Here is a 27,827-nt window from a genome sequence, read left to right on the forward strand (position 1 = left end):
CAGCAGTGTCCTATATGGGCTATATATGTCTTCCTGTTGTGACTGAGCCTTCAGCGCAGTTGACTGCAAAGCCTACTGTGGGCACACTGGGCAGGGTTTAGTCCCTGAGTTGTTGAGGAGCCTGTGTGAGGCCCAGTTGGCTCATGGGTGGCAGGGTCAGCAGTCAGGCTACCTGTCTGCAATTAGCCTCTCTATGTTGGTACAGCAAAAGGCAGGGCCTTCTCCCTGCAGAGCCCACAGCAGCTTTTTTGGGGGCCTGGGGCCAGCAGTCAAGACTAGGTGTCTATATTCCACCTCTGGCTGCACTTGCAGGTGCACCATATGGCAGAGTACTCTTCCTGTACAGCCTGCTAAGAGATTCAGCTCTAGAACTGTGAGCCAGCTGGTATGTGAGATTATCTTTCCCCTCCACAGTGCAGGAGTTTCTTTGGAATGGCACCATTCCCTGCCCGGGCTGCTTGCAGGATATGGAGGAGCGGGAGTCTCTTTAGAGGGATGTGTGCCAAGATGGGTGAGTTGGAACAGGTAGGTGGCAGGGGAATGTGGCGGCAGGGCATGCAGTGCTAGCAAGTGTGGAGAGTGTTGGTGCTGGTTCCCGCAGGTGTCTGGCTATCTAGGCTAGGCAAGGGAAGAGAAGTGGCCCCCACCATCAATTTTTTCTTGGAGTAATCTCTGAAGATTCCTGCTCTTTCAGCACATGTCCTGAGATTAGTAAATAAGTCTCCTTCACATATACCCCAGGCACTTTTCAAACTGTTGCTCCTGTGCCTGAATTATTTGTGATGCTTGCTCTTTAAGGGCAGGTCCCCAGAGTTAAATTAAACTCTACTGATTTTAAAAGCTCCAGAAGTTAAGCCCCATTGGTTCTCATAGCCAGATGTTAATGGGAATTTGTCTTCACAGTGCATGTCCCCAGTGCCTGAGATGCCTGGGGTGGGGTCTGATACTCTTCCGTGCTTGTGGTGTCCCTCCCATTTGTGGTTTGTCTTGTCAGGGGGTTGGTTCCCAACCAGTCTCTACCTCTCCTACCTTTCCTACCTCTCTACCATTAACTGTGTAACGTGTGTTCTCCCAGTCTTCAGGTTGTTTTTAGAGTTAGTTGTAGAGATGTGACCGTTGTCTTGGTGTGCTCAGGGGACAGGGTGAGCTGAAGATTCTCGTACTCCACCATCTTGGTTCCCCACCCTGGGTCCTGTTTTTTAATTCATTCTGATAATGTCTTTAATTAGTGTGTTTATAACATTTACATGTAGTGTAATTATAAATATGGTTGGATTTAGATCCAACATCTTATGATTTATTTTGTTTGTTCCTTCAATATTTTGTTCCTTTATTTTAATTCATCTCTTGTGATTTTGACTATTATCTCTGTACAGTTTTTCAAGAGGTTTCGCTAGGAATTTTACATATATATGTGTGTATATATATGTATGTATATATGTGTGTGTGTGTGTGTATGTATGTGTGTATATGTATGTACACATACGTATACATATATATGTATCTATACATATATACGTATATGTATATATATATACGTACACATATACATATACACACACACATACATATATAACTAATAACATATTAGCAGGCCCACATTGTCAAGTGCGGGGCTCAGTCCCATGAATCATGAGATTGTGACCTGAGCCGAAATTAAGAGTTGGATGATTAGCCAACTGAGCCACCCAAGCACCCCAACATTTAATAATTTCAAGTGACATGTTGAAACCTTTTCACTTTATAGGTCCATTTACCCTTCCACTTTTATGTCATAGTTATATATTATATCTACATAAATTGAAAATTCTATCAGGTAAAAGTCATAGTTCTTGTTTTCAAACATAAGACATTTTATTTAAAAAAATTTTTTTATTACGTTTATTTTTTGAGAGGCAGAGAGAGACAGAGCATGAGCGGGGGAGGGGCAGAGAGAGAGAGAGGGAGACGCAGAATCTGAAGCAGCCTCCAGGCTCTGAGCTGTCAGCACAGAGCCCGATGTGGGACTCAAACTCAGGAACCAGTAGATCATGACCTGAGCCGAAGTCGGACGCTCAACTGACTGAGCCACCCAGGCGCCCCCTCAAACATAAGACATTTAAAACACTCAGAAATAGATCACTGTATTTGCCTATTTCTGTTCTCCTTTTTTCCTGATGCTCTAAGTTGCCTTCTGATACCATTTTGCTTCTCTCTGAAGAATTTCCTTTAGAACAAATCTATTAGAAATGAATTCGTTTTCTTCTGAAAATGGTTTTTATCTCACTTTCATATGTGAATGGTATTTTTGCTGGGTATAGAATTCTGGGGTGACAGTTCTGTTCTTTCTGTATTTTAAGTGTTCCACTTTCAGTTTCAATCATTTTGGCTTCTGGCCATCCTGATTCTGATGAAAGATCGATAGTCCTTCAAATTGTTGGTTCTTTATAAGTATCATCTGTCTCTTACTGTTTTCAAGAATTTTTCTTTGTTTTTAGTTTTCAGAAATTTGATTATGATGTGTCTCAGCTTAGACCTACTTGGATTTATCCTGTTTGCGTTTTGCTGAGGCCTGAAAATGATGAAGACAGGAAGATTTCTGAGGAAGAGACAAAGTGTTGCATAATTTAAGCTCATAAATAACTGTTCCAGCTAAATATGTTTCCATGTTACTTTTTGCTTTTGTTTCCATATTACTTGACAAGTTAGAATGTAGTTGATAGGAAATACAAACTATAATAGTATTTTAACTTCTGTTACTATTATGTCTTTTCAGCAGAGGGCTTTTTCAATCCATTCATGAAATAAATATTCTAGTATATTAATGAATGTTACATATTCCTAGAGCATAGAGAGACAACCTTATAAAATCCACTGGGAGATGTTAAAAACAAAATCCTTTAGGAATGGTTTTAGTCCTCATTTCGTCTTTAATATTTTTCCAGGGTACCTGGGTGGCTCAGTCGGTTAAGCGTCCATCTATTGGTTTCAGCTCAGGTCATGATCTCATGCTTTGTGAGTTCAAACCCCACATCAGACTCTGTGCTGACAGTGCAGAGCCTGCTTGGGATTCTCTCTCTCCCTCTCTCTCTCTGCCCCTCTCCCACTCTTTCTGTCTCTCTCCCAAAAATAAATAAACCTAAAATAATTTTTTTAATTAAAAAAAATAAAAATTTTCCAGATTTATCTACAAATAAAGCATGCACTGGGCCATATCTTATGCTATCCAAAAAAATTTTCTATCCATGTTTTGAATACTGTGGCCAGTTTTTTCCTATTGGAATGAGATGTTTCATGGAGTTTCTAGAGTCCATTTGAGGTTTCATCTGGTGCTATCAAGTCACCATTCTGATTGTGGCAGCTCTTATCTTTATAGATTTTACAACTTGATCATCCCATGTTTCTTTTTGGAATGTCAGACCAGATTCTGCGTGTCTGTGATGGAATCTTTGAACTTCTCCATAGATTTATGATTTTATTGTTTTATCTGAGGCCCCTGCATATGGACTTGTGGTCAAAGAACTTAGCTTATAACACACTTTAAAGTAGTTCTATACTTACATATGTATGTATACTAGTACATACATAGAATGTTAGCTTGTATAGTATTTTTATTGTGTATTGTCTATTTTAGGTAGTGTCAAGCTATCAAATATAAGTCAGTTTGTCCCCTCTTCTCCCTCCCTGTTTGTTTTGTTCTGTTTGTTTTTGTGGGTTTATTGGTAAGGGGACTTGAAATAACTTGAAACTTTTACTCTGAAGGATCTAGTGTTTCATGGTAGTGGAGTTAATGGCAGATATGGTGACTTAAATATGAAAGGAAATCTGTATTATTATCCATCTATAGCATTTGGTAATTCTCTTAAAAAGTTTGGAGAAACGACAGGACATTGTTGGATGCTAATGTTTTCCTAGAAGCAGTATCTTGGATAGACACTGGATAGTTGTCCTTCTGTGTTTTAGCTAGTATGGGACATTGATAACTAATGACCCTTTTGCTTGTCATTTTTTCAAGTACCTTTTGCTAAACCTCTCAAATCTTAGAAGACAAATCTTTTGGTTGTTTTATCTGGGGAGCCAGAAGTTGTATTAATTTCCAGCTTGTTTAATTTTGGAAGCTCTCTAGAAATGTCTAGTCACATATTGAAGATTTTGTAAATTGGCAGTTTTACCCTTTAATTTATTCTAATTGAATCCCATTATTCAGGTTTGAACTAGTACAGTAGACTCTAACAGTCACATTCTGTAGCAAATTTCTGTCTTCCTAAAGTTGATGAAATCCTTAATTATAGCCGTTAACTGGGATCCATATGAGAGTTTTAACTTATAGAGCTGGCTTCTGGCCTAGTAATTTTATAGTGTGATTTTACTTTTTGAGAAAACCCTGAAGAGAGTATGGCTCATATAGAAGGTAAGGTAAAACTTAGTATAAAGAGAAAATTTGAAGATAGTAAGTTTCAGGGGCACCTGGGTAGCTTAGTTGGTTGTGTGCCCAACTCTTGATTTCAGCGCAGATCATGATCTCACAGTTCATGAGATCAGCACAGAGCCTGCCTGGGATTCTCTCTCTCCCTCTCTCTGCCCACCCCCAGTTTGTGGCCTGTCTGTCTCTGTCATTCTCAAAACAAATAAACAAACAAACAAAAAGATGGTAAGTTTCAGAATGTTTACATTTTTGAGAGATTATTTTAGAATTAAAATTTGTTTTGAGGTCACTGCATATCAAATGATGAAGCTAACTGTTTCATATTTTGTCTCCTAATATTTTGAGCTCCTCTTAAATATTTATTGATTTTAACATACCAAAAATTTCTGATAATGGCTGGTGCTCTAAGTAATATATTTTTTTAATTACTAAGGAAACTGCAAGAGTTAGGATTATAATAGTTCCTATAAGAAGTAGTTCCTCCAAAAGAAGGACACTTTGACGTAGCATGACACATAAGAGACCACTTTGGCTGGTCAGTGTGTGTTGTGAATGGGGTCTCAGGTCACCTAACTAAGCAGAGGCTAGGAAGGATCTCCTAGTTAGTGACTGAGAATCATGAACCACAGAATATAGACTAATAAAGTGACCTTTTTCACAAATAACAAGATGAGAGAGCGCCCTCATGAAGAGCACAAATTTTTTTTTATTAAAGATTTTATTTTGGGGCACCTGGGTTGGTTAAGCATCTGACCTCGGCTCAGGTCAGAATCTCGCTGTTTATGAGTTCGAGCCCCCCATCGGGCTCTGTGCTGACAGCTCAGAGCCTGGAGCCTGTGTCTCCTTCTCTCTCTGTTCCTCCCCTGCTCATGCTCTCTCTCAAAAATAAATAAAAACATTTAAAAAAATAAAAATAAAAAGATTTTATTTTTCAGTAATCTCTACACCTAAACATGGAACTTGAACTTAAAACCCCAAGATCAAGAGTCGCATGCTCTACCAGCTGAGCCAGCCAGGTGCCCCAAAAGCACAATTTTTATACAATATAAAATGTATTCACTTGATTTGTGCTGCTTTTCCCCCACCATAGATTCAGGGTGTTTTAAATACATTCTGATTATTTCTGCAAATCATTTATATATGTTTTAATTTTTTTACTATTATAAATTCACTTTCAAGCTTATGCCATCCTAACAGAAGCAAAACTGCAAGGGTTCTTAGATGTTTTTTTCTCCCCATGAACAGTCCTATAACAATTGTAGCTTAAGAAGCATATCTATGTTAACATGAACTTAAAATAATAAAATGGTATGCTGGCTTTGTTTTGAATCTTGATTTTAATTTTACAGGTATTCCTTTAGAAATGAGTTGCACAATTGAGAAGGCACTTGCTGATGCTAAAGCTCTTGTTGAAAGATTGAGAGATCATGATGATGCAGCAGAATCTCTGATTGAGCAAACCACAGCTCTTAACAAGCGGGTAGAAGCAATGAAGCAGGTTTGATTTTTCTTCTTTCTTGTTGATTCTTTTTTTAAAAAGCAGTCCTAGACATTTATGTATTGCTTGAATCATAAATTTCTGCCTAATTAGTATTTAGGTATTTTTTAATGTTCTATAGAATTTAAAAGTAGCTTGACTTCTATGTTTTAATTTTACTTTACATTATCATATAATTTTGTCACATCCAGGTGACAGTATATATGCATGTATACTCTAAAAACTGTAGATTTGATCACTTGTTTTTCTGACAGAGTTGCACATTGGATTTTAGAAAATATATGAATATATTAGGTTCATATATATATGACAAAAACCAAATAACAACTTTTACTAATAGTGACACATACTTTTCTCTCTCATATTTTTATAATGTAATGTTCATATTTTTCTCTGTAAAAGTACTTAGTGATGTTATTTAACAATGAAGTAGTTTTTGAAAATGATGTAAGGCAGTATCTGGTTTATACATTAGGCAGTTGTTGAATTTGTACTTACTACCTTGTTTTTCATTTAATGCTATCAATAAAAGAAGAAATGAAAAGGGCTTCACTTCTTATTCTTTTATATAAGAACTTGCATATAAGAATTTTCCAGTGGTCCATGGAGTTCAACTACCATTTTAAGCCTTATAAAAATTTTCAACTCTAAGAGAAATATAAAATCTCTGCTATTATGATGGAAATCAGGGGAGATGTATATTCATAGCCTACTCTTGTGAAACTCATCCATTTTGTAAAAGGAAGCAATCCTGGGATGATGCTTTTAACAAAGCTACTAGAAATAATGGAGCAAATTTACTTGTTTTGTTGCCCTAAACAGATTACCTATCTCCCTAACTATCCAGTTTGACTCATGCATTCCAGTAAACATATCTGGTATTGAGTTGTAAAAACAAAAGAGTTTGACAACTAAAGTTAAAAACCAAGAATGTTATAATTAATACATTACTAAGTGGAACATTAAAATGCCTTGAATATAGGGGCGCCTGGGTGGCTCAGTCTGTTAAGTGTCTAACTCTAGGTTTCGGCTCAGGTCATGATCTCATGGTTTTGAGAGTTTGAGCCCCACATGGGGCTCTGCGCTGACAGTGTGGAGCCTATTTGGGATTCTCTGTCTCTCTCCCTCTCTCTGCCCCTCCCCCCCTCACACCGTCTCTGTCTCTGTCACTGTTTCTTTATTAAGAAAATAAATAAACTTAAAAAATTAAAAAGAAGGGGCACCTGGGTGGCGCAGTCGGTTAAGCGTCCGACTTCAGCCAGGTCACGATCTCGCGGTCCGGGAGTTCAAGCGCCGCGTCGGGCTCTGGGCTGATGGCTCAGAGCCTGGAGCCTGTTTCCGATTCTGTGTTTCCCTCTCTCTCTGCCCCTCCCCCGTTCATGCTCTGTCTCTCTCTGTCCCAAAAATAAATAAACGTTGAAAAAAAAAATTAAAAAGAATAAAATGCCTTGAATATAAAGGAGTACAGTTTTAAAGTTATTCACATTAAAAATTTTTTCATTTCTTTTGCCCATGTTCTTTTACTATTATTATTGAGATATAATTCACAATACCCGTAAATAAAAGGTACCCTTTTGAAAGGTATAGTTCATTGGATTTTGGTACATTCACAGGTTGTGCTACCATGATCACTGTCTAATTCCAGAACTTCCCATCACCCCCCAAAGTCCACCTCTGTTAGCAGCCACTCCCTTGGCTTTCCCTTCCCTCTGGCAACTAATCTTTCTATCTCTATGGATTTGTCTATTTGGGATATTTCATGTAAATGTTGTTCTATATGTGGCTTTTTTGTGACTTTTTAAAATGTTTTTGTAGTTCATCTATGTTGTAGCATATATCAGGTTTTTTTTCCTTTTAGTTGCTGACTTAATATTCCATCATATAAGGATATAGTGTATTATGTCCATCAGTTGATGGACATTTGGATTGTTTCTATTTCAGGGCTATTATAAATAATACTGCTATGAATATTTGTGTATGTTTCTGTATAAACATATATTTCTAGTTATCTTGGGTATATACCTGGGGGTAGAATGGATGGGTCATATAATGGCTGTGTTTAACTTTTTGAAGATCTGCCAGACTGTTTTCCAAAGCAGCTACATCATTTTACATTCCAATCAACAATATAATAGTTTCTCCATATTCTAACACTTGTTATTTGACTTTTTGATTAAGATCATCCTAGTGGTTGTGAAGTTGTATCTCACTGTTATATTGAATTGCATTTCTCTAATGACTAATAATATTAAGCATCTTTTTGTGTGCTTATTGGCCATTTGTATACCTTCTTTAGAGAATTGTCTCTTCAGACCCCTTGCCCATTTTTTCCCCAGCTTTACTGAGATAGAATTGACATACAACATTGTGTAAGCTTAGGGTGTACAAGATGATTTGATACACATATGTATTGCAAAGTGATTACCACAGTAAGGTTAACACCTCCATCGCCTCACATAATTACCATGTATGTGTGTGTGATGAGAACATTTAAGATCTACTCTTATTAATTTCTAACCATAGAATACAATATTATTAACTATAGTCACCATGCTATACATTAGATCCCCAGAACTTATCTTATTTGCCCATCTCTTAATTGGGTGGTCTTCTTATTGTTGAGAGTTTTAAGAGTTCTTTATATATTCTGGATATTAAACCCTCATCAGATATATATCTCAGAAATATATTTTCAAATATTTTCTCCCCACATGTTCTTTTTTAATCTTTTCATTAGTATCAGGAAGAAATTCAAGAACTTAATGAAGTTGCAAGGCATCGGCCACGGTCCACATTAGTTATGGGAATCCAGCAAGAAAACAGACAAATCAGAGAATTGCAACAAGAGAACAAAGGTAAGATATATATAATCACTTCATTCCAGTGAACATATGATTGTAAAAACAACGGAGTTTGACCACTAGAGTTAAGAACCAGGAATGTTATAATGAATTAAGTTACTAAGTGGCTCATCAAATGCCTTGAAAATAAAGGAGTTTAAAAAATTTTTTTCATTTCTTTTGCACATGTTCTTTTGTTACTGTTTACTATTATTTGTTACTCTCATCCACATACCATAAAATCTACACTTTGAAGAGGATAGTGCATTGGATTATAGTTAAAATTAGTTACATTTAGTTAAAAGAGAGCTTTAATTTACAATTGGACTATTAATTTGGAACCAGTGGGGCAATGGCCAGCTAAATTTACTCTCTGTTACTAATCTTATTTCTGGTCCTTATGTCTAAAATCTATGTATTAGTTTTTATCCCTTTCCTATATATGAGTGTCTACCTTGCTTGGAGTCATCTTAGGTTCTCACCCTCAATATCCAGTTTGTACCATTGTTGTTACCTATGAAATAATTCCCTTTCTTTCTCTGTGGTCCCACTGCTTTGGCTTCTTGCTTAAGCGTTCATAATCACGTCCCTGAACTGTCCTCATTGGTCTCCCTGATTGCAGTCTCTTTTCCCCTTCAGTCTATCTTCAACACAGGCATCAGATTAATTTTTCAAAGATATATCTGATCATGCTATTCTTTTGCTTTAGAACCTTCACTGTATGCTTATTTCCTTATCCAAAAGCCTTCAAAATTAACTCTAAGCCTTTTTTTCTTTTTCCCATACCTCTCTTCTCCATGAAACCTTTTTTCTTGCCATCCTGAACTAGTCCCTCAACACAGCATCCACTGTCATGCCTCCCTATTCAGAATGTCTTTTCCTTTATTTTTCAGCTAAGAAATGCAAATTAATCTCAGTAATGTAAAGCTTTCACCACTTTTTCCTCACAGACTTCTCTCATCTATATTTGGGTAGAGCTCTGTTCTGTACTTTATACACTGTATTATAATTATTTATGTATTGGCTTTCTCGACTAGACTGTGCGCTCCATGGCCTTTTGGGAGTTCCTAATATACAGCATTATCTGGTATTTAATTGTTATTCAGTAAATGTTTGTTGAAATGATTCTATAAAAATTAGTTTTAAATGGTTATTCAAAAAACTAATAAAGGACTCTATTTGGTATCCTTTATTTCTTTATGGCAAGATTTTTTCATATGTTTTCTTGCCAAAATACCCTCTTTATAAAGTTGCTTTTTTGATAAATGTAATTGGGAAGAGACTATTTTGTACATCTTTAACTCAAGTTTCAGTAAAATATACTGTTATTCTTGTTGTTCTTGATAGAATTGCGTACATCTCTGGAAGAACATCAGTCTGCCTTGGAACTTATAATGAGCAAGTATCGAGAGCAAATGTTTAGACTGCTAATGGCTAGCAAAAAAGATGATCCAGGTATAATAACGAAGTTAAAAGAGCAGCACTCCAAGGTAATCCATTTTATAAACATAATTTGAAATGAAAAGAAGCACAAATCAGTTAACTTGTGTTGAGATTTTTTTTTTGCTGTTGTTAAATCACAGGTATCTAACATGATACTGAATACTTCATCTTTCTGAAATTTTCTGCTTTTCCTTATTTTTTTCATTACTTGTTACATATTTTGATTATCCTCCTAACTCCTTTTGTCCCCTAATAGCTTTAACATACTTTCAAAAATAAATTTTATTTGGGAAGTTAAAGGTAAGTGTATTCAATTCAAAATTATTCTGTAAGGTTATCTGCTTTTAAGAAATATTTCTTCTAATATGTGTGTTGACATTTGTTGCAAAAACAAAAATTGAAATGTTGAAAACATTTCAGAAATCTGAAACCAGCTAAAGGTAGATTTCTTAAGACTATTTACTGAATGAGGCTACTTCATCCAGATTATAAATAATACTGAGTATGATGGAAAAAACCATGGGCGGCTGGGGAGGAAAAGAACCAACATCTTAAAATTTTGCCCCCTGCTGCCCCCAGGCGCAGATCAGTTAGCACCATTTTTAGAGACAGAGCCCAGCTGGTTAGAAATTTGTGTCTTTCCCTCTGCTCATTTTACTTATTGACATCCCTGTGTGTTTCCTTTTTGTATGTCCCTGTGTTTGTTAGCAACTGCTATAAAGACAAGTAGAATAATCCTTTCCTATTTACATTTTAAACTGAGTTTTAACTGCTGGTGTGAAATAAAAATATTAGAATACTGTGATTTCTAGCTATTATCTGTATTGGATAATGGTGAACTAACTATTAGTTATAACTAACATTTAAGAAATACTGTTTTAAGACATGTTTTCATCTTTCTCAATTATTGAAATACATTTTAGAGTCCTTAAGATAATTCTTAATTCTTCCATCTTAGTGCTTGTATTTTTAAGTTATTATTCTATTAAAATTAAATACCTAGTAAATCTTTGTGTGACAACTTTACATTATTAAGGAAGTTAGTAATAGATACTTCTTGTGTCAATAGTAAAATAGATTAATAAATAAGCATTTAATGTTATCTAATTACACTATTCATCTTCTAACTGAAGGGGAATAACCTTGGATGTTTAAGTGGCAATCTTTTGAACATAAATTTATCTATTGTTAGAGATCATTATAAAAACATTTAAATTTAATTGTATAACTTGACTGTTTCTTTTAAAGGTACAAAGATGAATTGATTTAAATTATTGGTAAAATAAATTTAAATTGATTTAAATTATTGGTATAATCTTGAGAAATTCCAAAAGCCCCTAGTGTTTAAAACCTAAGAAATTTTTTAAGATCTAAAGGGAATACTCTGACCAAAAAGTGTTTAGCATAAGATACTGCAGGTTGCTAAGTGTCTGGTAGCAACTATGCCAGAAGCAAATGTTTTCTAAAACACATAAGATTTTGCCATTCACTAGAGCAATTTCATTAATCCGTAAAGTTAAACATTTCTTAAGATAGCTGTAAACCATCCTTTTTTACTATGGAGATTGAATTCATCTAAGTGCTGATCCTTACCTTCCATAAAATGACTGTTCAGTTACTTGTTGTTAATTCTAACTAATACATATTAATGTTTGTGATTTTGATTTTTCCCAAAAAGGAGACACTTCAACTCAAATAAACATTTATTAACACTTGCACTGGCTTAGTTGTTAATCATAAGATGAATAAATACATATGTTCCATTACTTTGCCATAGGAGCTTACAGTGTAAAGGGAGATAGATAGAAACATATCGAATATAAGATAGGATGTGATGAATCCTAAAATAGAGATATCATTTAATATGGGAATATGAGTAGAAGTAAGATTAGTTCTCATGAGGAGAATCTGGAAAGGTGTCAAGAAAGGAAGAAAAATCCCATCTAAATCCAGCCTTGAGTTAATTATTAGAGGGGGGGAAGTGTCAACGAGCAGAAGTGGGTGAGCAGAGACACTTGTGTGATAAAGGTGCAGAAATAAAAGATTCCAGGATGTGTTTAGGTATTGACACTCTGATAAGCCTAAACACAAAAAAATTTTATAACACATTTAGATTAACAGAGTTACACATAACAGCATTTTGGCGTGAGACCATTTTGAAACCACCGTGATACAGAATTTCTCCCTCACTTAGAAGTTTTTGAGCACAGATTTAAAAATCAGTAAAAGGTTTGAGAAGAACTCATTTTTATCCAAATACTCATTTTTACGTTATTTTTGAACAGATGCCTTTTTGGAAATCTTAAAAAAACAAACATTTCAAACAGTTGGCTAACACGCATGAACTAACACTCATCAGTTTTTAAATTACGGATAATATCCGTATTAACATTATAATGACTCTATACTACAGATTGACATGGTACATCGTAACAGCTCCGAAGGATTCTTCCTTGATGCATCTCGACACATCTTTGAAGCATCTCAACATGGACTGGAGAGGAGGCACTTGGAAGCAAATCAGAATGTACACTAAATAAAACAGTCAACTTTTGGGGTGTGGATGGAAGGGGGGAGGTCCATTTAAAACGTTCTTTTACATTGAATTTTCCTGCCAGTTTAAATCAACAAATAAATGAACTTGCTTTTTAAAAATGCTGTGCTTTTGATAGCCATGCAAAAACATTCAGTGTAGAAACTTTAAATCTGTCATTTCTCTGTGTATTGTATCATACACAGCCTGTTAGGTAATTGCAGGCTTTAAAGGTTGTTCAAGCCAGCTTTTCATTTTATCGCTGCAAAATTTTAGTAGTCTTTAAACAATTACCCTCTTTGGGAACATCAAAGATGTTTTCTTGGCAGTCATTTTAATCTAATTTCATAAAAATTTTGCTCAAGCTATTTTAATTCAGATTTCTGATGGTTAGTAGTCCTTCAGTTTGAGGTCACAGTTACCTAAACATGCCTTTGTTTAGGTGTTATGATTTAATAGCATACACTATCTTGTCTTAACTTTGTTTTAATTGTGGCAAGTCTTGACTGAGCAAAGCTGAATAAACCTAAACAAGAGTTAAAAATGAGCATTTCAAGGATGATATCAGTGACAATTCAAGGATTATGTTACTGACACTTTGTGCCTTTAAGACTGTTTCGAAAACACAGGTCTTAGCCTCTTGTGTTCATTAAAAGGTCTATGATGCTTCCCTAAAAATTTTATTGTAATAAATGAACTATCCATGAACTGGGTCTAGAAAAATACTACTCTGTTTGAAGTCTTGGGATTTTGTTTTGTTTCATGATTTTATTAGAACAGGCTCTGTCCTGAAAAAATTAGTGGAATCTTGTTTTCTTCCATTTTAAAGGCAAAGAATTAATTCCTTCCTGTACCGTCTTTTAACCTAAAAGGACAGTAAATGATAAGCTGAAAAAAGTGTTGGTGTTCAGAATTTTTTCATTATCCTTAATCTGCTGCTGCAGTTATCTGTATTTAACTTGCTTTTAAACATTATGCTCCCTTTCCAGAGGGAGGGGATTTAATCATTTTCAAAAACCTGTTTCAGAATATGACAAATGTTTGCCTTGACACTATTCTTGCTACCATAATCTAATCCAGGACTGTCCAATAGCACTTTCTGAAATGATGGAAATGTTATCTGTGCTGTTCAGTATGGAAGCCACCAGCTACATGTGGCTAGTGAGCACTTGAAGTGTCACTAATGCAACTGAGGAGCTGAATTGTTAACTTTTTAAAAGGTGTTTAATTTTAATTGACATTTATGTAACATCATATTGGATAGGGTAGATTAGTCCTTTTATTTTGCCGCCTTTTGCATACTAGCATTGTATAGGTTTTTCCATTAAAATAATACAAGGACTTGCATTTTTGTTGGCTAGAAGATATTGTGTGGTTTGCTAAAGATACTGTTTGTTCTCCATATTTCTTTCACAGTTTACTAGTTTTATAGGTTTTGGGGGTCGCCTTCAAATCCTTTTTACAAATAGGGTATATACGGCTATTTAAGAGACAAGGTTTGGGGGCACTTTTGAGCTCTTATACTTGATTTTTGACCTTAATATAATAAAGTCACCCTCAACTGCCAGTGAACAATGGTCTATAGAAGCTGTTTGTTGAGAAATGATTATTCTTAAGTTTCTGCTGGTTTTTAAACCTTGTGTCTGTCTCTTTCACCTGACTAGAAGCTCCTTGAAAGCAGGAAACATGTCTTAATAGGCTTCGTATTCCTATTGCCTAGCACAGTGCCTGGCACATCATGGGTGTGCAAAAAATGAATACCACAAGATTGGAAAAAACTTATCTACTTGATGTACCAAATAAATGTGGATGTCTATTTTATACCTAAATTATATTTTGAACAGTTTGCAAAGAAGGCCATTTAATATTTTAATACTTAAAAGCAGACTTATGTTCATTTTACTTAGTATTTATTATTACCTGATCTGTTATGTACCAAACACAGGCAAATATAAACAAGATACAGTTCCTGCTCTCAAGGAGGATTATAACCTGGAAAAGTTTTAGGTTGGATTGAGATCATCGCTTCTTGGCCTTTTGGCTAAGATCAAGTGTAGGTTGGATTGAGATCAATGTTTAGGCATAGATAATAAAGATTTATAAATCATCAAGACTTTAGAGATAAAGAGATTGAATGTGTCAAAAATTTTTGTCTTTCCCATTACTTTAGTAGGTGTAGGTACAAAAAAGGAAAGGTTGTTGATCATTTGTGGTAAGAGGAATGTGAAATAGTACTCTTCTTGCTAGTGGGTTTAGTTGTAATTATGCTGCTTATCCTTATTTATAGTCCTAACAGAAATCTGATTTCAAAAGCACATTCATGGTCAGTCAACTTTCTTATAAATGTGTTTGATATATTACATTCATGTTAAATGGCAATGTAAGAATATTACATTCATATTAAGTGGCAAAGCAGATTTTTTTTTTTAAAGAGAGTATCCAAAAGTAAAAACAGTTATTTCACTGATTTGCAATTCCCATCTTTTTTTTCAGGAATTACAAGCACATGTTGATCAGATAACAGAAATGGCAGCAGTAATGAGGAAAGCCATTGAAATTGATGAGCAACAGGGCTGCAAGGAACAGGAACGAATATTTCAACTTGAAGTAAGTTTTAAATTGTAAATTGGGTGAAAACTGTCCACATGAAGATTTATGCCAGAAAATACATCCCATTTAAATAAATATATACATCTCGGGAAAACTAGTAATGTTCTCTTTCTTAACCTGGATATTGGTTATATGGGTATATAATGCAAGACTATTTCAATAGTAATACAAGAGTCTAGGATCAGTATAACTTATAGCAGTATTTGAGCAAATTGACATTTTTTGATCCTATGTGTTCCTGTTATTGGGTGAATATGCCTTTTAACTTAGTAATTTAAAAAATTTCTTTATTTCTATTGGAGATCATGGTGATGCAGGGAAAATTATTTTAATCTACAAATATTCTTTGGGCATTCGTATTTTTCTGTGGAATATAAAAGCTTTTCTGTCTTTTATTGTGTGGTAGTGAAAGCATAAGTTATTGTTGAGTAGTTCAAATCAGTAGACTTTTATACTTTATACTTTCATTTTTTTGAAATGATGGTGGAGATACTGGTTATAGAGGGCCAAAAGTGATTTCAGTCTCTAAGCATAGTGTTCTCTCATTCTTTAAAACAGGGCTTAGCAAACTTTTTCAGTAAAGGACCAGACAGAAAATATTTTTTTGCAAACCAGACATTCTGTGTTCCTCAACTCTGTGCTACTCAACTCTGTCATTGTAACACAAAAGCAGCCATACACACAAAAAAATACTCAGTTTACCTATGTTCAGTGAAGTTTAATTTACAATAACAGGCCTCAAGCCAGGCTGTAGTTTGCTGATCCTTGCTTTATACCATTGAAACGTAGAAAGTAAGACTGAGAACAAAGTAGTTGTTAAATGTCTGCAAATTCTTACAGTAACTAATCTAGAAGAAAAAGAGTTGTTTATCAGTGCTCGATTTGCCCACCTATCCTTCTTGAAAAATCTCAGATCTACTCAACCAGCCCCAATGCTTTCAAATTCCAGTGAGGAAAACCAAACCTTTCCTGTATTCCATGCTAACATGGAAAGTAGTAAAGGTACTAACTAAAGTCCTAAGAGGTTCTCATCATTGGCTTTGTTGTGTTTATATCGATATAAATCTAGATGTTACTTTTCCTCGTCTATACTGTGATTATAAAATGAGGCTGTTTCTGAGGTTCCATTTACAGTTACAGCTGCATAAATAAGGCGGCTTTGACCTGATGGAAAAGGAGCACAGTTCCTACCTCTTTAAAAAAGTGTTCTCTGGATTCAAGTTTTCAACTTTGTATATTCATTTAGTCTATTTCTGCTCTGCCAATTATAAAACTTTTTGTCATACCTTCTTACGTTTGGCTTAAGATAGGTGTGTATTTTTGTAGCTATCTTGGTGACTACATCTTTTTGTTTGCCTTCTTTTAGCAAGAAAACAAAGGCTTGAGAGAGATCCTGCAAATAACTCGAGAATCATTTCTGAACCTTAGGAAAGATGATGTGTCTGAAAGTTCATCTTTGTCAGCATTAGTGACCAATAGTGACCTGAGTCTGAGGAAGAGCTGAAGAGCCTGTAAGTCTGTGAGCTTCCTGCAAGGCTCCAAATGGTCACTGGGACTGGCCTACTGACATGAATGAATTAACAGAAAAATCCATCTCAAGCAACCCTTTATTTTTTTTCTATAGTATGTACAGTGCACTGGCAATGACATTCTTACGCTGGCAAAAATGCAGAATTAATGGTTGTAGATTTTATTCCAAAATATAATAAAAAAATAGAAACTTTGTTAATTGGGGAACAAACTGAAGATTTTTTGAGTGACTGCTGAACCTAATAGCAGTACTGTTGCTATTCTGGCTGATACTTGGATAAACATGAATATTCCCAATAAATGTTTGGGAATTCATAACATTATCCAAATTTTAAAATACACATCTTGGCACAGTTTTGTGAATGGAAGACTGTCATATTAAATGTTATTTCTCCTCCCTGTTTGGTGTCAGAGTTAACAAATAGCTTATGTACTGTGAGATTTCAGCTTTAATGGTTGCCTGTCTACCTTCCCATTACTGTAAATTTTGGTCAAAGAAAATTCAGTTTGCAAGACTGTAGGAATGTTTCAAATGCACCATAAACAAAAGTTAATTTAATTTTAGCTGATTTGCCATAATTAAAATACTCCACTAACAATTATCCATAAGTTTAAGTATATGAAATATCATTTCAGGAATGAAAGAGAAAGAATATTACTTTCTAAGAAAGATCTTATAAGAGACATATTAGTAGGTTAAACTACTCCTTTGAGAGATTTAAGTTTTGGTTCTAAATAATGAAGATGAGATTTTTCTCTTCTCTGGTTGATCTTTAAGGATATTAGGTAGTTCTTTTAGCTAACAGAGTTGCAATGTTTGATATAGCAAGCTAGGTATGGTAATGTCAAAGTAAATTGGGGATTCCTCTGCCTCATTGAACCCTTTTTTAAAAGTATTCTTAAGAAATACAGAAAGTAAATTAAAATTTCAAAATAAAATTTGTTTTCTGGTCCTCATAACCTGTAAGATTTTTCTTATACTCTGTCAGTCAAAGGGTGGGGGTGGGGGTGAGAGGAAATCTGTAGATTTATAAGTATTTGTTTTTTGTTTTTCTTTTACAAAATCTATATCCAGTATGTAAATTTTTAAAAGCCACTAGAAAAAGAAATGTACTTTAACATCAATTGAAATCTAAATTTTTCTTATTTTATGATTATAGAAGGATAAAAATATCAAATATGATTAAATATACTAATTTATATTAAAATTAGCACAATAGAAAATTCTACTTTGGGGTATGTAATTTGTTAAAGAAATATTCACATGGTAGCTTTTGTGTATAATTTCATATATTGGTAAAATTCAAAGCTACTTTTCACTTTGGAATTTTTGTATATTAAGTTTGGAGTAAGTGGGGCTGATGTGGCTGATTGAAAAGGGCTAATGGCCCAAACACTGAATAGATTCCTTTTTTCAGAGGCCTTAATTGATATTTTATAAATGACAGTTTTTATTTTTAACCTTTTCTATTGGTTTGGGGTAAAGAATCTGTTAATTTGGTGGCACATTCATTCATACAGTTTTTATCCCAAGTCAGAATTAAAAAAAATACACAGTTGAGGTGAAGTCTGAGGCAATTCATTGAGGCAGCTCTATTATAAAATGTTTCTTGATAACTATTTTTTTATAAACAAGTTAATTTATTCTTGGTCTTCTTACTTGGATATAATTTTAAGATCTTGGCGTTTAAAGACATTTACTTTGTTACATAGCAACAGTTTTCCATCCATATATTTTTTGTTTTTAAGCAGAACCTTAAATTTATGTCTGAGAGTGTATACTGCATAGGAGCCTATTTTATCAATAAAGATGAGTGGTTGAAATTGATATTGTCTCCAAGTTAATGTGAGAACAATGCTTACATACAGTTTATTTTTCTGGCATTTCATCTCTTACCACAAAACTAGTACTTAGCAACAACTTCTATCTGTATTTCTTAGGAATTGGCCAGCAACATATTGCTGATCCAGCAAACCTTTTTATAATCATATGTGGTGGATTTAAGAGTGTCCCTGCTGCAGGGGCACCTGGGTGGCTCAGCATCCAACTCTTGATATGGGCTCAGGTCATGGTCTCACAGTCAAGAGAATTGAGCCTCGAGTCAGGCTCCACACTGGGCATCGAGCCTGCTTGGGATTCTCTCCCCCTCTCTGTGCCCCTCCCTGTCAAAAATCAGTATTAAAATTTTTTTTTACAAAGTGTCCCTGCAAAGGCACGTCCAAGTGCTAACCTCCTGTACCTGTGAATGTGGCGCATATATATATATATATATCTTTTCAAAGTTTATTTTTATTTTTGAGAGAGAAGTGGGGGAGGTAGGGGCAGATAGAGAAGGAGAGAGAGAATTCCAAGCAGGCTCTGCACTGTCAGCATAGAGCCCAATGCGGGGCTCAAACTCACAAACTGAGCTGAAGTGAGATACTTAACTAAGCCACCCAGGCACCCCAACCATATATGTTTTTTAAGTTTATTGGAGAGAAAGAGGGAGAGTGCATGTGCCTGTGAGGCAGGGAGGGGCAGAGAGACAGGGAGAGAGAATCTTCAGCAGACTCCAGGCTGCCAGGGCAGAGCCCGACACGGGGCTCAAACTCACGAACCATGAAATCATGACCTGAGCCGAAATCAAGAGTCAGAGACTTAACGGACTGAGCCACCCAGGTGTCCCATACTGACCACATTTTTAATAGTTTTTGCAGATTTAAGGATCTTGGAATTAGATCATCTTGAATTTAGGATGGGCCCTATATCCAGTGACCGGTGTCCTTATAAGAGAGAAGGATATTTGAAACAGGCATAAGGAGAAAGCCATGTGAAGACAGAGGCAGAGAGTTATGCAAGCTGCAGAGCCCTAAGGTGCCAACAGAAGCTAGGAGAGGGGTATGAATTGAATCATCCCTCAGAGCCTCCAGAAGGGGCCAGCCCTGCTTGACATTAGACTTCTGGCCTTCCTGATTTTTCAGAACTGAGAGAATAAATTTCTGCTAAGCCACCCTACCTGTAGTAATTTGTTACAGCAGCCCTAGAAAACAATGATCTATTTATCATCTATCCACTACATGCTTTTTATTTTATAGTGGAAATACAATTCTAAAAAAGCAGTTCTACACAACCTCACAGAGTGTTTTCTGCTCATATTGGTATTCTTTAATATCAAGGTGACTTCCAAAATTTTCTATTTCTAAACTGCCTCAATGACCAGAAGATCACAGATCCATAACTCAATTTTTGGTGATCACTACCTTTTTTGACAGAGTAAAATAGGAGTTCATTTTTTAGTGTAATATCAATGAAGAATAATCTCTAATTGAAATTTGAAGGGGCTTTCTTTTTACATCAGTGGCTACCTCTCAGCCTCCTCTGTCCCTTTCTTCTGACTTTAAGCCCCAGGGCTCAGTCCTTATTCCTGCTCACTTCCTTGGTGATCTCACCCAGTCTCATGACTTTAAATACCACCTGTAATGCTGATGACTCCCAAATTTACAGCTCTCATGAACTCTGGACTCTTCCAACTGTAACTATCAAAGATCTCAGACTTAACATGCTCCAAGCAGTCTTCCCCCCAGGCCTCTCCATATGCTTCCCTATCTGAGATCATGACAACTCCATCTTTTCAGCTGCCAAGGCCAAAAACCTTCCTGGCATCTTTGACTCCACTTTTTCTATCTTGCATCCAATTCATCAGCAAATCCTATTGACCCCCTTCCCTTCTAAATATATCAGAATCCTACCATCTCTCACCATCTCTACTGCTTCCCCTGGTTAAAGCCACATTATGATAGTGTTAGAGTGAGCAAATTAAACCTAAGTATCATACAATAAGGAAATAATTTACTTCCAGATTACTAATTTACTATCAATATCTACCCAAAGCAGTTTATATATACTGTGGCTTAAAGATTCTAGCAACAGGAACAAAAAAATAACTAAATTTACATAATAAAAACCTGAATGCTATACTGCAGATGTAATTACAACCATGTAAAAACTGCATAGCGGGTGGGGTGCCTGGGTGGCTCAGTCGGTTAAGCATCCAACTCCGGTTCAGGTCATGATCTCGCAGTTCTTGAGTTTGAGCCCTGCACCGGGCTCTGTGCTAAGAGCTCAGAGCCTGGAGCCTACTTCGGATTCTAGGTCTCCTTCTCTCTCTGCCCCTCTCTTGCTCGTGCCCTCTCACAAAAAGTAAACATTAAAAAAATAAATAAATAAAATGCATAGGGGGAAATTCCAGAAGCAAATAACATCAGTATACTTCCAACTAACTCTGTTTTACATACACTAGCCAGTTAGTTTTCTGTTGCCTGCAAACCAGTTTTTTTGTGACTATCTTTGTATAGATGTATCATAATTTATTCAACTCTTTCTTCTGATGGATATTCAGACTGTTTGAAATTTCTGTTAAAACAATGCACCCAGGGGCACTTGGGTGGCTCAGTCGGTATAGCATCCAACTTTGGCTAAGGTCATGATCTCATGGTCTGTGGGTTCAAGCCCCAAGACAGGCTCTGTGCTGACAGCTCAGAGCCTGGAGCCTGCTTCGGATTCTGTGTCTCCCTCTCTCTCTGTCCCTCCCCCATTTGTGCTCTCTCTCTCTCAAAAATAAAATTAAAAAAAAAAAAAATGCTTCATTAACTCATGTGCATAATTTATGTACTGTGATTTCTGGTGTATAAATTCTCAGAAGTTGGTTAGGTTATGTTCCTTTTTGAGATCTTTCACATAAAAGAAAAAATAAATGTAGACAGTTAAAAATCTACCATACAGAAAATATTACAGTTTAAAGTAAGTCAACTTCTTCCTACAACCTGTGTCTTCCCAGGGGTAATTAGAAGTTTCTTCTGAATCAGAAAAACTTCCCTATAAATGTTTTTAAACATATTTACACACAAATACACATAATTGGAATCTTACACCTTGGTTCCTCAATTTTTTTTCATTTAATGCTGTCCCTCACAAGTTTTTTTCCCATATGAGCAAAAGGAAAAGAGTAAACCCACTGCTTTGGAAAAACTAAAGCCTGCAGAAAATTCACTACACTGAAATCAGTATCAGTAGGTAGAACTGGACCCGGAATAAAAATATCCTGATCTTGAAACACAGGATATATACTTCTTGAGTATCAGATACTGCTAGGAAGGCTACATTTGGGCTTTCTATAAAACTAACAAAGCTGGGGCACCTGGGTGGCTCAGTCGGTTAAGCGGCCAACTTCGGCTCAGGTCGTGATCTCGCGGTCCGTGAGTTCGAGCCCCGCGTCAGGCTCTGTGCTGACAGCTCAGAGCCTGGAGCCTGTTTCAGATTCTGTGTCTCCCTCTCTCTCTGACCCTTCCCTGTTCATGCTCTGTCTCTGTTTCAAAAATAAATAAACGTTAAAAAAAAAATAAAATAAAAGTAACAAAGCTGGTTAGAATCAGTGTTTCTGCAATAACCCCAAGCCTCAGCACACTGCTTTTGTCTGTATATACATTTCAAGATGAATAGGGCTGGCCCTTGGCTACTTTAAAATGCCGAGGATTTATCAGCTGCATCTCCAATTTCAGCACCACTCAGTGGGCAAGTGCACAGTGCTATCAAATCAAAGGCTGATGTGAGATCAAGTGAATGCATTCCTCAAATGTGAACTTCTTCTAGAATATGTTTAAGACCTATCTCTAACTGAAATTTAAATAAAAATTTGAAGGGCAAAAAAAGACCTATCTCAAAGATTATAAGGTTTTTATTCCCAGTCATGTAGACTCTAGACATACAGAATACAAGAGGTTAACAACATTCAGTGGAAAATCACTGGGATATACAATTGAAGTAATTCAGGAGGGAGAGCTGATCTGGAAGAAGAGTAGCTCTACTTGTGAAATGGAAGACTGTCCTATGTTGAAAAACCTTCAGGCATTAATAGGATGAGAGACTTTTTTCAGAAAAAAGCCTTTAATCCTGTCCATGAAAACAGTCCTCTAGAACCCCAGGCCCAGCCCTAGCAATACAATGTATTTCAGTTTTCAGGAATTTTGATATATGGATGGTCTCTCCAAAGGAGACAGCTAGTTTAAAAAACATGTTGAGGTCCAGTTCAATTGCCGAAAACACAGCCCATGGAGAACTGGGGAGCAAAGGCACACTTAATGTGTCTCAATTGCTTCTTCCATCTGCATCATTTTTGGATCTTCTACCTCCTTCCTTAAAGCTCCCAGACACGCATCCATGCTTTTCCCAGTGCGCCCACCACAAGTTCAGGCAGGGCAGAGCACGTACAAGCCACCCTGGACAGTAGAAAATCTATTAGCAGAAGGAGCCGTGAACCTCAGGTGAATAAGCCGTTTAGCCCTTAAAAACTTCAAAGTAAAAAAGTAATTGTGGCCATTCTTCAATCTCCTTCCAAAAGAAGGAATTCACCCTTGGGGAGCAATGGAGTCAGGTATATTATACTTGTATACAGGTACGTTAATAAGACTCTGGAACAGAAGGAAAGATTTTGAGGACTATGGCTTTTGTGGGTCACCCAAGTGTTCTGACCCACCTGCCAGGGAACAATTGCTAAATTCTAGGGTCTTGGAAGGAAATAAGAAAGGTAAATAAAAAGACCAGGTATGCTCTGGGCAGTTTTGTAGTATAGTCCAAATTTAACGAGGAAGATGGACAATGAAAACAACTACCATATGATCCAATAATCCCACTCCTGGGTATATATCCAAAGGAAATGAAAAGCAGGATCTTGAAAAAATGTAACTCCCATGCTTATTGCAGCATTATTCACAACAGCCAAGACAGGGAAACATCCTAAGTGGCCATCAACGGATGAATGGATAAAGATGTGGCTTATATATACAATTGAATATTATTCGGTGGTAAAAAAAAGAGAAATCCTGCCATGTGCAACAACAAGGATAGACTTGGAGGACATTATACCAAGTGAGGGAAGTCAGAGAATGACAAACACTAGATGATAACACTTATATGTGAAATCCAAAAAAGCCAAATTCCTAGTAACAGAGGATGGTGGATACCAGCAGGTGGGCATGGGAGAATTGGAGAAACATTATTTAAGGAAATTAGTAGACAAATTCTGGAGCCCAAGTGCACTAGGGATTATAGTCGTCAATACTGTATTATGAACTTCAAGGTTGCCAAGAGACTAGATTTTAATTGCTTTCACAAAAAGAATAATTATGTGACACGATAGAGATGCAAACTAACCCTATGATATTAATCATAGGGTAATCATATTGTAGGAATAATCATAGAGTAATATTTAATAAATAACTGTATCAAATCAACATACTGTACCTTAAACTTACACATTATGTCAATTATATCTGAATTTAAAAAAAAAAAACAACACTGGGGCACCTGGGTGGCTCAGTGGGTTAAGTGTCTGACTTGGGCTCATCTCACAGTTCATGAATTTGAGCCCCGCGTTGGGCTCTGTGCTGACAGCTCAGAGCCTGGAACCTGCTTCAGATTCTGTGTCTCCCTCTCTCTCTGCTCCTCCCCTGCTCATGCTCTGTCTCTGTCTCTCAAAAATAAACAAACATTAAAAAAAATTAAAAACAACAACACTGACAACCTCCTTCCTGGATCAAAATGCCAAAAGCTGAGAATGGGAGAGCTGACCCCACCAAGTACTCACCTCACCAAGCACCAATGTGAAGGGCTGTAAGGACTGGCTGGGCATACAGGTGGGAGAGACTCCACTGGAGGCTCTCCGTAGAGAAGAGAAGGCCTTGAAGCTTTTCTTTATGCCTTTAACCACAGTACATGGAATGCACTCTGCCTCCTTGTGGTTTTGTTACTCCTACTCATCCTCCAAGTCTCAGCTTAAATGTCATTTCAAGGAATTCTTCCCTGGCATCCCGATTCTACCCCCTACTCCATCAAAAATTTCACTGCCTACCATACCTCCTCTGTATAACTATTGAAGTATATCTGTCTCCTCCCACTCTAAGCCCTGAGATAGGCACCATGCCGGAATATTTTGCCATCTTCTTCCTAGTGCCCAAGGCAAGGCCTGACATTTAGGAACTTAACTCATATTTATTTAATGAGTAAAGGGTGAGAGCCAAGTAAAAACGACTATCATTGTACATATTTTCTTTATTTTGCCTATTAATACTGATGTAGCTTGATCCAGACCTGCCAACCTCCCATGTAATGACTATATGGTAGTCCCTGGGTAAGCCCAAATTTCCACTAACTTGAGCCCCTCTGTATCTCAGTTTCATAGAATGGTCCTCACAAACACGGTGGCCAAACTGCCCAGAGGTCTTCCAATCAACATTCAGGGTGAAATGATTTATAAAGGGTATTAGTTTGCTAGGGCTGCCATAACATATCACGGACTGGGTGCCATAAACAACAGAAATTTATTTTCTCACCATTCTGGAGGCTGGAAGTCCAAGTTCAAGGTTGGGTTCCACTGAGGCCTTTTTCCTCTTCTTGCAGAAGGCTGCCTTCTCACTGTGTTGTCACCAATCCACCAGCAGAAGAGAGCTGAAAATAATTAGTGACTTACATTTTCATCATGATAGAGCATAAAGCACATTTGTATAGGGAATCAGGTATCCCAAATTTTGATCTGGGCACAGTTATTGATAAATATCCATATAATTGACTCCTTGGTCAAGAATTTACTCAGTTATAAAATAAGGGACCAAGTAAGATGATCTCTAAGGTCTGTTTCTGGTCTAACAGTATAGCAATTTCCTTGGAAGAATCAATTTTCTATCCCAACCTTCTATAGATCTACTGATCCATGGCACGAGTTACCTGCTGTGATTTAGCAACCTGGTAGCTAACCTCCAACAGACTGGTCAGAACCAAAACATTTAAGGGGGAATAGTATAACTAATTTTCTGATAATACTACTACCTTTCTTCAGTTACACAAACCTGAAGTGCTAATACCCAACACAAATCAGCCCACCAAAGACGTCAGCTTTCCTTCTAACAAGGGATATAAATTTAACACACTCCACAGATTTCCTTCATTTCCTACTATTTCACTTAGGCTTAAACCAAATTTTTTAAATAAAGATTTAATTCTCCAGATTAAGTAATTTTATACCTATGACACTTCTGTCATGTCTTCACTGCTACGGTACAAATACAGTTGGTGAGAAAAAAAAAATCTGTTAAGAATAATGAGACTTTTTAGCATTTTTCTTCAAAATAGGTATTTATTATTTAAAAAAATGATACAAACTGGCATTTTATGACTCACAAATTATGAAAATTTTTTAAGTAATTTGTCTCAATCCTCCAAAAAAGTGTGCTCTATCTTTACAGTGTTCAGTGGCAGTACATTTTGACGGTACAGAAAATAACTCCCAAACATTCCATATAACTTGTCAGAATGTACAAAGATATGGCAGAAGCCACAATCCCTACAGTAATTAAAAAAAAAAATTCAAGTGTTACTGAAGTTATATAAACAGTGAGGGTTAAATAGTAAACACCTGTGTGTAATTCTGCAATGCAAAAATGTTTAGTTTTGTATGTTTTCTCTTTCTGTATGTTTAGTTTTATGTTTCAGCCTTTCCAAAACAAATGCAAAAGCTGAAAATTTTCCAGTTACCTAAAACTCCAAATATCTATCGTGCTGTGAAAAAACTCTTAAAAGCAGCATCGTTTAAATAGTGGTTAACTCACAAATGCGTATGCAACCACCACAACTACCCTCACCGTTACTCATTGTGTCAGAGTCACCAGCTTCCGATCCAAGGCAGAACCAGATGCCGTGAGGAGTGGGTACGCAGCCCAGGGCATCGAGGTGCTTGCTTGGGGCGGGGGGAGGGTCAAAATGGAAGGAACTTTCCTGACAGAGTCCAAGAACCTGATTAAAAGTAGCTCCTTTAAATTCTTTAATCCTTTTTGACCCCCTCCCTCCTCATCACTAAAATATAGATGGTACAAAGTCTTCACACAAAAGAGAAAATTTTTGACACTATTTTTACATCAATGCTAATAACAACCAATTTAGCAGAAACAACTAAAAAATGCAAATGTTAAAAGGTTTCCTTACTAAAGGGACTACAGATTAAGGTAGGCGCCAATCGGTTTCCTTAAAAAAAAAAAATTCAAACACATTTTAGAGATCAGAGGTCAACACTATTTTAAAAGGCCTTTAAAGAAAAAACCCGAGGCCATTATATCCATATCTGATCTGTGTAAATCACCCTATTTTCAAATAACGGACATAATTTAGTATTTAAATTAGCATTGTAAGCAATAAAGGACAAAAACAAAGTGCCTACTGAACTTATATACTTTATGACTGAGATGGTAAATGTGTGTTTTACCACAATTAAACAAAAGAAGGGTACCTTTTGATAACACATCAATAAGGACACCGTGAAACTGTGCAAAGCACACATACATACACCTCTTCTTATCAGAGTTGCACCGGAGACTGCTGCAGCAGGCTGGGCATACACACCAAAGCTGAGGCAACGCCTGGGCAGTACTTTTGAGACCACACCGACCAACCCCCTTTGGCATCTACAGAAGCAGGGGTGTTCTCTCTCCGGCTGGCTGTTCCTTCTGGAAGAGCTCTTTGATCTGGGCTATTCGGCCATAGAGCCTCTCTCTCAATGGAGGGATGTGGTAGCTAGGGTCCAGGATGTTTGTTACTCTGCGCTCTCTCTCTCGCTTCCATAACTTGTATGGGTGGGGAGGAAAAAATGGTTGCCCTCTTTCTCTTCGAATCTGTAACGTGATTCCACTCACAGCAAGCATCCCCCATACTGCCAGGATAATAAAGTCTAAAAAAACAACAGAAAAGCAGTTTGAACTCTTGTCTCTTAAATACCTAACACAGCTCTTAACATTTAACTTCTCATAGTTTAAATCTGTGTCATTCTTTCTCAGTACAATTAAGACTTTTTGGTGAGTTTGACCAAACATGTATAAAGGAATAAATAAGGAAGCTACGGTTTTACATTTTAAAATAGGAATTTCCTATGATGGCATTTGAAAGTC

The 27,827-nt window shown here is 36.4% G+C and overlaps 2 protein-coding genes across 5 annotated transcripts in view; one reads left to right on the plus strand and one right to left on the minus strand.

Moving 5' to 3' along the window:
* The window catches only part of FGFR1OP2 (FGFR1 oncogene partner 2), a 32,959-nt gene extending 15,855 nt beyond the window's left edge, over positions 1 to 17,104 (plus strand). For 2 of the 3 annotated variants that reach the window (XM_015065203.3, XM_015065202.3), the window contains exons 2-7: positions 5,755 to 5,903; positions 8,641 to 8,758; positions 10,091 to 10,233; positions 12,600 to 12,713; positions 15,213 to 15,326; positions 16,696 to 17,104. In XM_015065203.3, the coding sequence (XP_014920689.1) occupies positions 5,769 to 5,903; positions 8,641 to 8,758; positions 10,091 to 10,233; positions 12,600 to 12,713; positions 15,213 to 15,326; positions 16,696 to 16,833 (762 nt within the window). In that variant the 5' untranslated portion in view covers positions 5,755 to 5,768 and the 3' untranslated portion in view covers positions 16,834 to 17,104. The remainder of the gene's footprint in view (positions 1 to 5,754; positions 5,904 to 8,640; positions 8,759 to 10,090; positions 10,234 to 12,599; positions 12,714 to 15,212; positions 15,327 to 16,695) is intronic. The other variant, XM_015065204.3, reaches the window with a different exon arrangement.
* Positions 17,105 to 17,896: 792 nt separating this feature from the next.
* The window catches only part of TM7SF3 (transmembrane 7 superfamily member 3), a 44,070-nt gene continuing 34,139 nt past the window's right edge, over positions 17,897 to 27,827 (minus strand). The window contains exons 12-13 of one of the 2 annotated variants that reach the window (XR_008300183.1): positions 25,227 to 27,610; positions 17,897 to 23,130 (exon numbers count right to left, since the gene is read on the minus strand). Coding sequence is in view for 1 of the 2 variants with exons in the window: in XM_015065205.3 (XP_014920691.2) it covers positions 27,348 to 27,610 (263 nt within the window). In the remaining variant the exon portion in view is untranslated. Of the gene's footprint in view, positions 27,611 to 27,827 lie in introns of both variants that reach the window. The other variant, XM_015065205.3, reaches the window with a different exon arrangement.

Source organism: Acinonyx jubatus, chromosome B4, assembly GCF_027475565.1.
Source record: "Acinonyx jubatus isolate Ajub_Pintada_27869175 chromosome B4, VMU_Ajub_asm_v1.0, whole genome shotgun sequence".
In the NCBI taxonomy this organism is placed as follows: Eukaryota; Metazoa; Chordata; class Mammalia; order Carnivora; family Felidae; genus Acinonyx; species Acinonyx jubatus.